At 38.2% G+C, this 14786-nt stretch overlaps 1 protein-coding gene across 1 annotated transcript; it reads right to left on the bottom strand.

The window, feature by feature from the left end:
• Positions 1-11452: 11452 nt before the first annotated feature.
• LOC146887823 (uncharacterized) lies at positions 11453-12058 on the bottom strand. Its single transcript, XM_085670418.1, has one exon. It carries the CDS (start codon positions 12056-12058, stop codon positions 11453-11455), a length of 606 nt encoding a protein of 201 aa, XP_085526544.1.
• Between the last annotated feature and the right edge of the window lie 2728 nt (positions 12059-14786).

Here is a 14786-nt window from a genome sequence, read left to right as displayed (position 1 = left end):
TGTTTTCTTTAATTTATCTCATATTTTCTCTATTTTTGCACCTTTCTCCACCTTTCACTTTACACTGTCATGAATTATTATGTTCAATATCATTGAGCCAAACTAGATTTTCTTAGAGAGTCCTCCAAATATACCTCCACTTATCGCATTAGAACTTTCGACATACTTAAGCCTTAAGCAAATCCGGCAATGAAAACCATATTGAGGTCAATCCTTGTAAACCTAAAGAACGTGTGTGCAAAAACTAAGAAAATGAAAGCCTCTTCTATTAAATAATGACGTAGTGTTCAAAAAATTAGGTTTAACAGTAATGAATGTTGCTTCCATTTAGTTGCATCCAAATAGTTGGGCATTCGTTAGGTCCTTCCAGATTCTTTGTTCTCACTTTGGTATCACTATTTCTAGAAACATGTTCTTTTATTTCTTCGAGTTTAAAAACCCTTCTTGATCATCGTGAGCATCAACGAATGAGGTTAATGGTTGAGGCATTTAGTCTTTGGTGAATTTAAGGGTAAGTTTCTAAAGATCCACTCTTTGGTGAATTTCCCTAATATTTTAGAGAGATTTATCCTTTATTGGACAAACTCCCTTCATATCCAACAAGCTCACCTAAAAGAAGACTTAGATAAAATCGATTTGGCCCACTATGAGCTGTTGATGCAACTTGACACAATCTTAAATACCTCAATACTGTTTAAGTTCAAATTTCACACCCTAGATGTAATATCCCGATCGAATATTACGGATTTAATTAAATAGAATAAAGAAATAAATAATAACTTAATTTATTGAAATATCATTTCTCCAAAAACGTGGGAAATTAAACATTTAATAACTCCAGAATTTATTCTAAAAAATCCATAATTATAAACTCAATTATAAAAATCAAGTCTGATAATTTAAAACTTTACAACTGATTCAAAAGCATAATAAAACTCTGATAATTTCCTAAGCTAGCCCCGCTCTGGCTCTATGTCTCACCAGATCCACCTACAACATCATCTACTTCTATGTATTGCGTACACGATCATCGCCAAACACAAGCAAATAGGGTGACAATAAAATAAGTATATATACAACATATTTATATCACAATCACACCAAAAGAATTTCATCATTCGATCTCATAAAATCATGGTCACCACCATGTTCACCGTGTTCTACGTCTTCTGATGAGTATCTCCAGATGTCTTGCTGCCATACCTACCAACCACAACTGGAAGAGCACGTGCAGGAAACCTTACTACGGATCACACACCGTAATGCCAGGTGGAGTTCCCAATATGAATTCGTAACGTCTAAAGACTACCAAACTCGTCAGCATAATACTGAGAAGGGCAATCTAACTGGACCCAATTCGTACATGCCACAATGTGCACACTCACACCGGCAACACTCGTTAACCCGAGCCACAGCTCAAGAGTTCCTCGTGTTCATCCGCCATCTGGAGCCATAACTCAAGAGATGTCATTCTGAGTCACAACTCAAGGAATGCCACATGCTTAACCCCTTATCCCGAGCCACAACTCAAGGGATATGTTCCGAGCCACAACTCAAGGAACACCAGCAAGCTAACCTTAGAGATATCACCAAAGCCAAGCACAACGCGCTTTAAGACCGCCTGATGGGGGACGCGTGTCGCCTAATGGTGGGACAAGTTATGTCTCACGATCCATTTTGTCATGCTGGGCTGGCACTGGCCTGATGATTTTGGCAGGCTAGCATTAACATTGGCCAAAATGAGTCAAACTAACTTATTTTGTCACTCCTATATAAGAGGGAGGACGTCGCTCCTTTGATTAATGTAAATGTTTCTCCTGTTAGTTGAGTGGTAATTTCTTTGATTTGTTTTATTGTAGTAGATATCCACCAAACTCATCAAGTAATGTGACAATTTGGGTATCAAAAATTTATCGAGTAGACCTATTAAAGTTAGATCAACTTCACAAAGAATATATGAGAAGGAACAAATATATACTAGTCTCAGTACCACGAAAGGTGGATAACAATGTGGAATGTCCGACATGATCATCTCATTCAAGATAGTCAAGAATAATGGTCATTTGCATGACAACACAACATATATGCAATGGTACATTAACCATAATATCATGACATATCACCTCCACAATCAATAATTGACGATAATGCTTCATAACATATTTGTTGATGTTCTATATATTTCTCTAAACTTTTACTTTTATTGTCAACAATACGATATACTACAAGAGTCTGATCAACCCCAACTACAACCTTGTTATCACCGTGTTGGATATTTTTCCTATGATCAACAATTTCATGATTGGTAATGTAATATTCTAGTCACTCAAGTCTTCAACAACTTGCAATGTATGCATACATAGATCATCATCAACCCAAGTCTTTCTAGTCTTTATACCAGCAAGTTTCAACACATACAATATCTTTCCTAGTCAAGATATTTTTTCAATCAACCAAATAACTTTGTGACTTTGACATTGACCCCTCTATATGCATGCAATCCTACATCACCCATTCACCATTATTGATCCATAGTTCCCTCATAACCACCTAATAGTGAAGGTCGAAATGATGAAGACAAAGACAAAGACAATAATGATGATTCAATTCCACCTCCTCACATATCTATCACATGCAAATCATAGACAAGGCCTAGAAAATAAAGAAGACATCTTTGTGCCATATCTTCTCATAAATAATATCTTTTCCTCCTAACGCAACAATGTTCCTATTAAAATCTTATTTTAATTTGCATTATTAACTTCTCTTCTTCTTTTTATTTTGTTATTAAAATTATTGCTTTTTTTTCATTATCCTACAAAATAATTAAACAAAGAATATATATATATATATATATATATATATATATATATATATATATATATATAAAATTGTACATCTTATTTTTCATATTATCTCTAATCACAGAAATTATATTTATTTTCATATTTTAATACACAATTCTCTTTTAGTAATCATGAAATATATTATCTTTATAAAATTCACATGGTATATGTGAGAACCTGATTAAAATTCTAAACAGAGTAGAATTTTATTGTTATATTAATAATTTGTTTTCCTTATTAATACCATATTATATATATAAAAAAATTAAAAGGTTTTAAAGTGGGTCTTCTCTTTGTTAAAAGAACAAAGGTTACATAAACCTTATAGAACCCTTATCTCATTCTCAGTCTCAATCTCCTTCCTTCTCATTAAACTGACCTCCTGCATTTTTCTCTTGAAGATCCAAAGCCATAGAAACAATTAGTGTCAATTATATTAGGGTAAGTTTAAATTTTTCTCCTCTGATAGAGCAACTCTAATCTTTCTTGTGTATGCAACTGTCTCTAGTTGCATGTGATTTTTTCTCTTTTCTATATGCATCTTCATCTAGCCATGATCCTTAAACCATTATTCAATTGTTGATTTTAGTCTTTGGCTTGCGAATATTAGGGACCATTGTAAGTGGAGACATTGTGTAAGGGAGAAGAACAGTGATAGAGTGTATTTTACAAAGTAAGGAGAGCTAAATTCCTTTCAGATTTTAAAGTCATATCATTGATTTAAATTTGGGGTATGAATCTATAGTTGCTTGTACGCTGACTTAGATATCCCGTTATTTATGTTATTGGTTAGTTTGATTTGCTTTGATTGGTATAACTAAACATATGTATTGAATCGAGATTGTGTTGTGAATGATGATAGTAAGATATTGAGAGGGTGGGATATATTGGGTTTAATACCCTATGACGTGAGAATTTTAATTAAGTGAAATTGTGGATTTTTTTGAGTACCATAGTGGTTTAAGGATTTTCTTTAATTAAAATAATAATTTGAATCATGTTGGATTGATGAGTTGTTTGGGGGAAGAATTACTAAAGCGTTATTTATTTGTGTTGTATTAGAAACAATGATAGAAATAAATTTCGTACAAAATTACAAATTATTAATTTGTATAAAAATTTATTTTTTGTATGTTTAAATCTATGTACAAATTATATGTATAACTTGTGAAGATCAAGAAAAAAAATGAATATTTTATAAATGTAAGATTTCCTATAAAAGTTTAGTTACTATGGTTGTCACATGGACTATTTCTAAGGGAAAATGTGATAACGCTGTCGTTGACGCGATCAAATTAATACTACTTTTCTATAACAACCTTAGTATTGTTAAAAAAGTAATCAAGAAAATAGAAAGGGTAAACTAACCTTAAGTCGTCCCCAACGAACACGAAATTGATTTTTAACAAATTAGTTCTTATAAAAACTATACAAAAGAGTTAATCAAATGAAACAAGGAATAAAGAAAAAAAATTTGAAAAAGATAAAAAAAATAAAAAGATAAAAGAAAACAATGATAAAGAAAAATAGATTGATTCCACTGCTTTTTCAAAATAGATCCATCATCGGTTATTTAAAGATTATTGCTCAATTAATTATTGTTGTAGATTTACAAATTAAACAATGTAAATTCTCAATTAATTTGTTGGCATTCTCACTATTAACCAAAGTAAATTCTCAATCAAAGGCAAGAACTTTGTAGATTAATCATAGTAAATTTAACCAAAGTACATTCTCAATTAAATATTGTTATCCTTAATCATGTCCATTATTTTACCTCTAAAATCAAGTAAAAAGCTAATTAACCAAAGTACATTCTTGATTAATTTTAGTTAAAGTTTTCACCTCTAATCAAAGTACATTCTCAATAATTGGTAAAAACCCATTCAATCATATGAAAGTTTCTAAATTTAATCAAAGTAAATTTTCAATTAAAATTACAAACCTTTGAACTCATATGATTAATATGCATATAGATTAAAACATCTCACTAATTAGCTATGATGTAAAAATCATTACTTTTCACGTGATTCAAAGATAAAAGACATAGATGAATTAAAACCTCAACAATAATAAAAGGAACAAAGAAATTATTTCATTCTAACCTCAAAATCCATAATGAAATTACAATGGAATCAACCCAAGAAGTTTAGCAGTCCATGAAATGCAAAATAAAATAAAAATAGAAGAAGAAGAGAGAGAGAAAGAAATTAGCCCCCCCAAGGGCTCCTAAATTCTGAAGTGTCAAGCTTGTTCCTTTCTACTTCTCCCTTGGTCTCTTTATATAGGACTTGGACTAAGCTTTTCGGTTGCTAAAACCTCTCAAATATCTTTTAAAAATAAGATAAAGATGAATATTTAAAAATATTTGGAGAGATATAAATTATTTGACAAATATAGTTGGTTGATAATATCAATATCTAATAGAATTAAATTAATTAATTACTTAAAGATATATGATAAATTATCACAAACTAATATTTGTATTAATTTTTTAAATCAGCCATTTTGAGATCTTATAGTCCAAATTTGCAGAGACATCCAAAAATATCAATATTTGTAATTCAACCCCTCTTATTTGATCATTTGACCAGCGTTGACCAGAATCTGCAATGTTTGACCAGTCTTTGAATGATTAACTAGAGTTGACTCGTTGACTGTGTAATAACAAATTGACATGTGGCAGATCTTCTCTCTCATCACATGAAGCTTTCTCTCTCCCATATTAGGGTTTCTGCGGGTGCAATGGAGGAATGAGGCTACTCCTCGCTGCTACTATAGAAATGGCGTTGCTGTTCTGTCAGGTTACAGATGTGTGATGATGTAGGTGGACGATGACTGTCATGGTGCCTGTTCTCAAAACTGGATCTGCGTTTTGGAGTGTTGCACTGATTGGATGAGGGTGCCTAAGGTTTGAGGGAAGAAGATGATGATGATGTGGCACTACTTCATTGGACAGATCTTTAGTTGAGATTATGTCCACGTGGCTTTTTCTGGTTGGTCAACTCAATTAGTGTAGGATTGCCACATGGCAACATCTGAGTGTATCTAGTTTATGAGAGAAAAGAGGAGTGAAAATAGACAAAGGTAGGGGTGCAACTTAGTAGAAACTAGGGGTGCAGAATAGATTTTTGTGTGGCCCATCTAGAAAGAGGGGAGTGTATATGTAATTTAGGGGTTATATAAGTGATTTTTCCAGAACTTGATAATTTCAACCTTATTGAAAGGTGGTTTGTAACTTCAATCAATTTATTTTTCTACCTTAAATGAGCTTAATCTTAACTTCAGTTGCATCAACAAACATTAAAATATCCAAAAATAATTTATGCAACTAAAATAACTTTTTAAGACATTTTTATCACACAAGTTCAAATAGCCTAATTATCAGAATTGTCAATTAAATCACTCTTTAAGCACACAAATTCAATTAAATATCTAGAATTTAACATTAAATGAGGGCAAAAATACGTACTCATCAAAATGCTATTATAGGATGAGGTCAAATGTATTGAAGGGGACTTGTGATGTGGGACTATCATGACTATACTAGTATCAAACTCACATAGAGGATGATAAACAGGTGGTGAGAGTCGAAGCAGGTTTCACAGAGTTGGTGGTATGATATGAAAAATGATCATACTTAAGAAGATAGTGAAGTTAACTCGATCAGTACTAGATGAGATATATGATGTACCACTTGAGTTATTTTTGTGTAGAATGAGGAGAGCAAGGTCAGTATGACAGAGTCTCATGAGTCCATTCAATATACTAGTCTTCAGAAAGCAAAAGTCTTGAGTTTAGAAATTTCTCTGTAGGGTGATTCTTTGAATTTTTCATTAACTGAATTTAATTTAAAACTTGGTAAAAATTATGGTATCTTTCAATTATAGATTATTTTTGTGATATTTAAGTCACCCTTGCATTTTGTATCTTTTGTTTTTTATTCTTGTGATGATTGTATATTATGTATATACGAGAGCAGATTAAGGAGCAGATGAGGATAATAGCAATGGAGCTAGAGTTACCCATGGAAGAAGTAGTTGGAATTAGTTAGAGGATATGTGTTAGTGCTTTTTGAAAGATTGTATTAAGCTTTTAGTTCATATTTTGGAGTACTTACGAGCTAAAGTATTTTGAAATACTCTATTACTGAGTTAAGGACAAAATTGTAACTCAGTTTAACTATGATTACTATTCTCGGTCAAAGAAGACGACCTTACCGAGCTACGATGGTCCAGTCTCTTGTCTCCTTTAAGGAACAAATTTATGTTGCTCTTTAGTCCTTAAGAATTCGATCCCCTTTCTCGAGACCTTCCTCCCCCTTTTATCCATCCCTAACGTCCATTTGTGGCCCGAATTTTTAGAGGGTGGTGACCTTGACTGCCGAAGATCTAGGGGGACAACAGCCTACTTGCCCGAATATCCCGAACCCCAACTACCTTAATCTTTAGTCGTGGTGAACCGACTATAGTGGGCTTACAACTTAGTGGGCCAATATTCTGAGATAAGATCGGTTTTAGAAGCCGGGTAGGACCCGGATCCGCTAAGGGTACATTAACCTTCCAACCTCGAATTCAAAAACATTTTGGATGAGAGTCGTTAAAACTTCCCTGGCGCGTGATTTGCGTGTTTGACTGCTACTTACTAACAAATTGCCACGTGGCCCATGCCTAGCGCAGGTTACACTTCTCAAGACTACAACCACTGTCTTGTCTTGTCAACATTTATGACATTTAAATACTACTTTTTGAAAAAACCCTAACCATTTTCTCTTCCTATTCTCATTTTCGCGGTTCTTCACTTTCTCCTTCGTCATTGTCACTGTTCTTCCTTTCATTTTCTCTATTTTCTGCACAACTTCGTAGTGGTTTCACGTTCTTCTTCAATTTGGTACATTCCTTCGTTCCCTTTCTTTTCCTTTTCATACGCTTTAGCTTAAGGAAATCGTATGTTTACTAAGATTACTGCGATAGTGTAGATTTGGATTGGGTTTTCTTTTTGGGAGAATGGGTTTTCGCAAAGAGGTTGTGGTGGAACAGGTTCCTTTTTAGGTTCAAGAAATGATAGGTTTTAGCGGTTTTCTTTCTGGTGGTTTTGCAGTTTTCTTTTTCTTCATTGTTGATAGAAGGAAGTGCCCTTTGATACTGATTTTAGCCGGAGTTTGGGTTGGGTGAAATTTCTTTGATCTTTCGAGTAGTTTGCACCAATGATATTCCAATGATCTTCATTGTTGATTGGACCAATGGAAACTTCCAATGATCATTTCTATCCTTGGGCACCCTTGGCTCTTCGGCGAGAATGCTCGAGGTCAACAACTATGCCAAAGTAACGAGCAAGACGTCTTAGTGGTTCGATGTGAGCTAGATGAGCCTATGTGTGCCAATACTTCTACCGACTCCTCAGGGCCTTTGTTTTTTTTCTATTCGACTTTGTTTTCAAAGGTGGGGCTATGTCTACCACAAAGTTCTTTCGAGAAAGAGTTATTGACAGTGTTGAATGTGGCCCCAGCTCAGCTTCACCCCAACAGTTGGGCTTTTGTTCGAGCATTCTATATCTTGTGCATGCACTTTGGAGTGGTACTGACGTCCAATACCTTTTTATACTTCTTTGAGATGAAGAAACCTCACAAGCATATGTGGTCCTCCTTGAATAGCGTCGGGGGTAGGGGTTTGTTGACCTTATTTCAATCGTCGTACAAAGGCTTTAAAGGGGGTTTTCTGAAGATAAGAGCTCCTCCTCATAGAGAGGATTTATTGGAAGGCTTTCCGCTGTATTGGACACAAAATCCCAGTATTCCAAGTGCTTGTCAACTTTTTGACCTTTCTTCATCAGAAAAAGAGTATTGCCTCATGCTAGAGCAGCTAAAGGCGATCTTTGATACAAAACAACTATTGGATTTGGAGTTTTAGCCGACTAGTTTGAAGCGCTATATTGGTATATGCTTGCGAGGGACTCTCAAATGCCGATTTGACATGATTTTAACTTATAATTTTTTGGTTTTCAGAATCCAGGATGGGGATGTCGAAGCAAGATCTGGTGAAGCGTTTCAAAGCTTTGAGGAGTTCTTCTCAACCTTCTCTCACTCAAGCGATCCCTCTTGCTTAGGAGGGCGTGATGCTAGTATCCGATGAGGAGGCCACGCTATTAGGACCGAGCTTTAAAAGACAACGCCCTTTAGATCGATCACAGGTGGTGGTGGATGAAATGGCAGTGATTTCCGCTCGGTCCGAGCATACTTTATCTTTCAAAGGTCCGCCACTCCAGGAGGGATCCAACAGCGTCTGTTATAGTTTCTAGGATTCTCAATTCAATACAAAGCCCATAGCCGAGCACATATTGTCTTTGATGGGGATCTTCATTGTCTCTTGAATCAAGAAGCCGATGTTATTCAAGAAGACATAGATAGATTTCTCCATAAGACCGAGGTTTCGGTGGCAGCCCTCTGTGATAAGATGAGTTGGCTAAACGTTATAGAGAAAGACCAAGCTGCAGAGCTCGCCTTGACTAAGGCACAATTAACAGCGGCGAAGGAGTAGGTGATCCGACTTTCTACTAAGATAGAGATTCTTCAAGAGCTAAATGAGAAGTTAAAGGAGAAGGGGAAAAGAATGACGGAATTGGAGGCCGAGCTACAACAGACCAAGGAAGAGTTTGCCGAGAAGGAAAGAACATGGCACACCTTGGAGGAAAAGTTGGCGAATGAAGCTGCTTTTACTTATGGGGTGGGTTTTGAGGCTACGCTGGAGCAAGTGCGGCTATTATGTCCTTCGGCTGATATCTCGGCAGCAGACGCTAGCAAGGTGGTCCTCGATGGCCGTTTGGTGGAGGAGTAAACTTTAGAGTAGTAATTTAGATCAAACTTTGTGGATTTTTTGTAATGACACTTCAAATATTTGTGCTTTCGCTATAACCTTTTGTTATGAAACTAAGTTTATATAATAATTCTAACATCGTACCTGTTTTAGCGATATGTCTTCTACTTTATAGACATGACCTCGTTGATCTAATGGGTAACCCTCAGTGCTTGCAAACAATCGTATCTACCAAATTGATGTGCTTGTGAGTAACCCTCAGTGATGGTTTGTACCTTAACGCCTAAAATTGGCTCCCACTTAGAACTTCATGGACCAAGTTCGGCAGTTTTGTCGAATAACAGACTTAAATCCGACCCCGAGTCGAGCTTAGGGGATTTTGTCAAATAGCGGATTTAAATCCGACCCCGAGCCGAGCTTAGGGGATTTTTTCGAATAGCAGATTTAAATCCGACCCCGAGCCGAGCTTAGGGGATTTTGTTGAATAGCGGATTTAAATCCGACCCTGAGCCGAGCTTAGGGGATTTTGTCGAACAGCGGATTTAAATCCGACCCCGAGCTGTGCTTAGGGGATTTTGTCGAATAGCGGATTTAAATCCGACCCCGAGCCAAGCTTAATGGATTTGCCGAATAGCGGATTTAAATCCGACCCCGAGCCGAGCTTATGGGATTTGTCGAATATTTGAATTTTAGGAACTAAGTTTATTACGATGGAGTAAGCCGACCTCATTAAAAAACCATTTCGTTCCTATCAGAGGGAAAAAGAGTGTCGAGAAAAATACATGAGTTCAACTAAAGAAAAATCGTAAATTTTTGGCATTCCATGTGCGAGGTATGCACGCTCCATTCAGAGTTTTGAGTTGATAAACACCTTTCCTGAGGGTGTGCTTTATTCTGAGTGGCCCTGTCCATTTCGGAGATAGCTTATGCTCGAGTTGTAGAGGATGACCTTCGTCTTATACCATGCTTCTATATTTCTTTTCACTTCTTTGCTACTGATTCTAGCTTGATCTTGAACCTCTTCCATCTTGTCAAGATTAACTCGGAGGCCCTTGTCTGATGAGGCTGCGTTGAAGACTTGTATTCTCCAATTGGGTTTGGAGATTTCTATAGGTAATATTGCGTCTATTCCATAAACCAATTAAAGTAGGGATTCCCGAGTTGTTGTTTGGGGCATAGTATGATATGATAGGAGAATACCGGGTAATGACTCTGGCCAATCACCTTTAAAAGAAGATACCTTTCTCCGAATGGCTCTTAGGATGACTTTGTTAGCGGCTTTAGCCTGTCTATTGGTTTTAGGGAGTTCTACGAAAGAGAAGGATTGTTGGACTCCCATTCTCTGCATACCTCGCGAAATACTCTGCTGGTAAATTGGGTCCCATTGTTTGACACCAAACGCCTCGGTACACCGAAACGACATATGATGTTCTTCCATACAAAATTTTTGATCCGTATGGCCGAGATGTTTGACACTACCTCTGCCTATATCCATTTGGTGAAATATTCAATTGCCACAACTAGGAATTTTACCTGTCTTCGTGCTAGCAGAAATGAGCCCAAAACGTCAATTCCCTAAGTATGGAATGACCATGGGGATGATATTGAGTGCAGTTGCTCGGGTGCTGCATGGTGCCAGTCCGAATACAATTAACGTTGATTACATTTTCTTGTATGCTCTAAGCAGTCTTTTTATAATGTAGGCCAAAAATAACCTGCTCGGATTATTTTCAAGCTTAGGGCGCGCCCTCCGATATGACTGCCACAAATGCCTTCATGCAGTTTGGACATGATTCAGACGTATTCTTCTTTATCAACACACGTAAGTAAAGGTCGGGAGAAACCAAACCTGAACAGTCGTCCATCTATGAGGGTGTATCTGGTTACATTTTTCCTGATGATGCTTGCTTCCTCTGGATCTTGGGGAACTCTCCCTTTGGATAGATAGGCGATGTATGGGGTCATCCAGGAAGATATCTCGCTTGAGGCTACAATGACAGAGTTCACGTCGGCTCTCATATCTGTGGCAGGTTCTTTTGATGAAACTCTTGGTGCAGCTAGGGTTTCTCGTATTATTGACTTATGATGCCCAGATCGCGAATTACTGGCTAATTTCGCTAGTAGGTCGGCGTAGCTATTTTTTTCACGTGGAACATGTATGAGACGGAAAGAAGAGAAAGATGTGGACAGAGGGTGCACAAACTCTAGATAACATGCGAGTTGAGGATCCTTTGCATGATATTCTCCGGATACCTGACCTGTGATGAGCCGAGAATCGGTTTTTGCCAGGAGTTTAGAGACTCCGATCTCTTTAGCTAGGAGCATTCTGACGATGAGGGCCTCGTACTCGACTTGATTATTACTGGTCCAGAATATGAATTTCAATGCCTGCGCTATCATTCCGCCTTTTAGGTCCTCCAAGATCACACCAGATTCGCTGCCTTTTGTGCTGGATGCACCATCTACTGAGAGGGTCTATGTTCTCTCGGGTTCTGGCCGGTTTGTCTTGTCAACAGGCGATGTTAGCTTGACCACAAAGTCAGCGAATATCATTGCTTTGACGGGTCCTCGGGGTTTGTAGCTGATATTGTACTGAGAGAGCTCAATCACCCACTTGACTAAGCCTCAAGATATATCATGTTTTTGTAAAATTTGCTTTAATGGCTTATTTGTCATAATTATGATGGAATGAGCCTGGAAGTAGTGGCATAATCTTCGCGATGTAAAAACAATTACTAGCGCGGCCTTTTCGATCCCTTAATACCGTGTCTCGACCCCCTTCAATGTTTTGCTGGTGAAGTATACCGACCTTTGCTCATTTTCTTGTTGATGTATGAGCATTATACTGACTGCAAGGTCGGTCACAGTGAAGTATAATCTTAAGGGTACTCTTAGTTGGGTCGGTGCAAAACTGGCGGGGATGCCAAGTATGCCTTCAGTTGTTGGAACGCCTCTTCGCATTTATCGTCCCACTGAAAACCTATGTTTTTACGTAGACAACGGAAATAGGGATGGCCTCGATCTCCTCCTCAGGGTAAAAATAGTGACAGGGAGGCCATGCGTCCAGTGAGTCCTTGGACTTCTTTGGTGTTGCTAGGGCTTCTCATATTTATGATGGCTACGCATTTGTTTGGATTCGCCACGATTCCTCTCTTTGTTATTAAAAAACCCAAAAATTTACCTGCTTTTACTCCGAATATGCATTTATCCGGATTAAGCTTGAGTCTGTATATGCTGATGGTGGTGAAAAGCTCGGATAGATCATACTGATGTTCGGCAGACCGAGTAGACGTGACGACCATATCGTCTACATATACCTGAACATTTTGGCCTATCAGCGAACTTAATATCCTATCCATGAGCCTTTGATACGTGGCCCCAGTGTTTCTCAACCCGAAGGGCATTACCTTGTAATAGTAGTTGGAGGCCTCGCCCATGAAGGCCGTTTTATCCTCGTCTCCAGGGTGCATGGCTATCTGGTTGTAGCCGGAGTAGGCGTTTAGGAAACTAAGCATACCCTGGGCTGAGGCATAGTCCACCAACGTATCGATATTCGGTAGGGGGGTATGAATCTTTTGGGCATGCGTCGTTGAGGTCTGTGAAATCTACACACATGCGTCATTTTCCATTGGTTTTCTTTACCATGACGACATTGGCCAACCACTCGGGATATTGAATTTCTCAAATGTGACCCGCTGACAAGAGTTTCGTAGTTTCCACTCAGACAAATTCAAGTTTCTATAGTGACATCCTTCTTCTACACTATACTTTAGACATTGTCGATGGATCTACATTCAACTTATGGCTCATGAAGTTCGGATCTATTCCGACCATATCACTAGGTCGCCAGGCGAAGGAGGTCAGCTTGGCTCAGATGATATCTATGAGCCCTTGCTCAATATTGGAGTCCAGGTCAGCTCCAATCTTAATGATATGCCCTTTGCTAATTTCGACCTGTTTGATTCCTCCTACTGATTGAGGTCTACGCTCTTTCTAGGACCCTTGCAACTCGGGTTCGAGAGAATCCTCTTCGGGTGAAATGGCGATGATGTATGTTGCCCTTCGTATCTTCAGACTATTCTCGTAGCATTTCTTGGCGGTGGCTTGGTCGACTTTTAATGTGGCAACCTTCCCATCAATAGTAGGGAATTTTACTTTTAAGTGGCTCGTAGAGACAATGGCTTCGAGCTGATTAAGCGATGGTCGTCCCAACAAGACATTGTAAGATGAAGGTGATTGGACGACTATATAACGTATAATAATGGTTTTTAATGCGTTCCCATCAGTGAACGTGTTGCGAAGATCGACGTATCCTCTTACTTCCACGGGATCGCCAGAAAAATCGACCAGGACCCTGTCAAAAGGTCTCAATTGATCCGAGGGTATGCCCAACCCTGTGAAGGCTTAACAGAACACGACGTCAGCTAAGCTTCCTTGATCTACTAAGACGTGATGGACCCTTCTCAACACAGTGATCAGGGATATAACGACCGAGTCATCTTCGTGGGAAAAGATATCTAATCGGTCGTTGTTTGAGAACGTAATCTCGGGAGTTGAAGGCCGAGACGAGACTATGCTTGTTGTCATTATGCTTCTGTAGTATCGTTTTCTACTAGCTGATGTTGTACCTCCTCCGGAAAAACCCCCTACGATTGTCAACAGATCGCCCAGGATAAGAGTTCTTTAAGGAGTTTGGGTTTGTGAGATTGCTTTGTCCTTTGGTACACCTCGAGTGTGCTTGGATAGGTATCCTTTGTCCTTTAGCCGCAACAATTGTTCTGTGAGTGTGAAACACCGCTCTGTATCGTGGCCCCAAGCGTGGTGGAATTCACACCATGCTTTTTGGTCGCGACCTAACGGTCTTATGGTCAGCTCAGGGAAACAGAGATGTGGACGGATGTCGACATCTTTCAGGATCTCGATTTTAGAAGAAATAAGCTGTAGAGGAGGGGGCTGAGCTCTGCTGGTTCTCCCTGCTCGGTTGACGATGGAGGTTTGAGCCACATAAGGTGCGTATCTTTTGTTCGATTGTCTAGTTGTTCCAACCTCATCATATCTTCGCCTATGGTTTCTTGTTTTCGTGTCTGTCTCCAATTTGTGCTTTTGCCATCGTTTGCTTCGCATCACG

The sequence above is a fragment of the Vigna unguiculata genome, chromosome 3, assembly GCF_037176805.1.
Source record: "Vigna unguiculata cultivar grain cowpea cultivar isolate G323 ecotype 2 chromosome 3, ASM3717680v1, whole genome shotgun sequence".
Classification (NCBI taxonomy): domain Eukaryota; kingdom Viridiplantae; phylum Streptophyta; class Magnoliopsida; order Fabales; family Fabaceae; genus Vigna; species Vigna unguiculata.
This window is presented reverse-complemented; position numbering and strand designations above follow the sequence as displayed.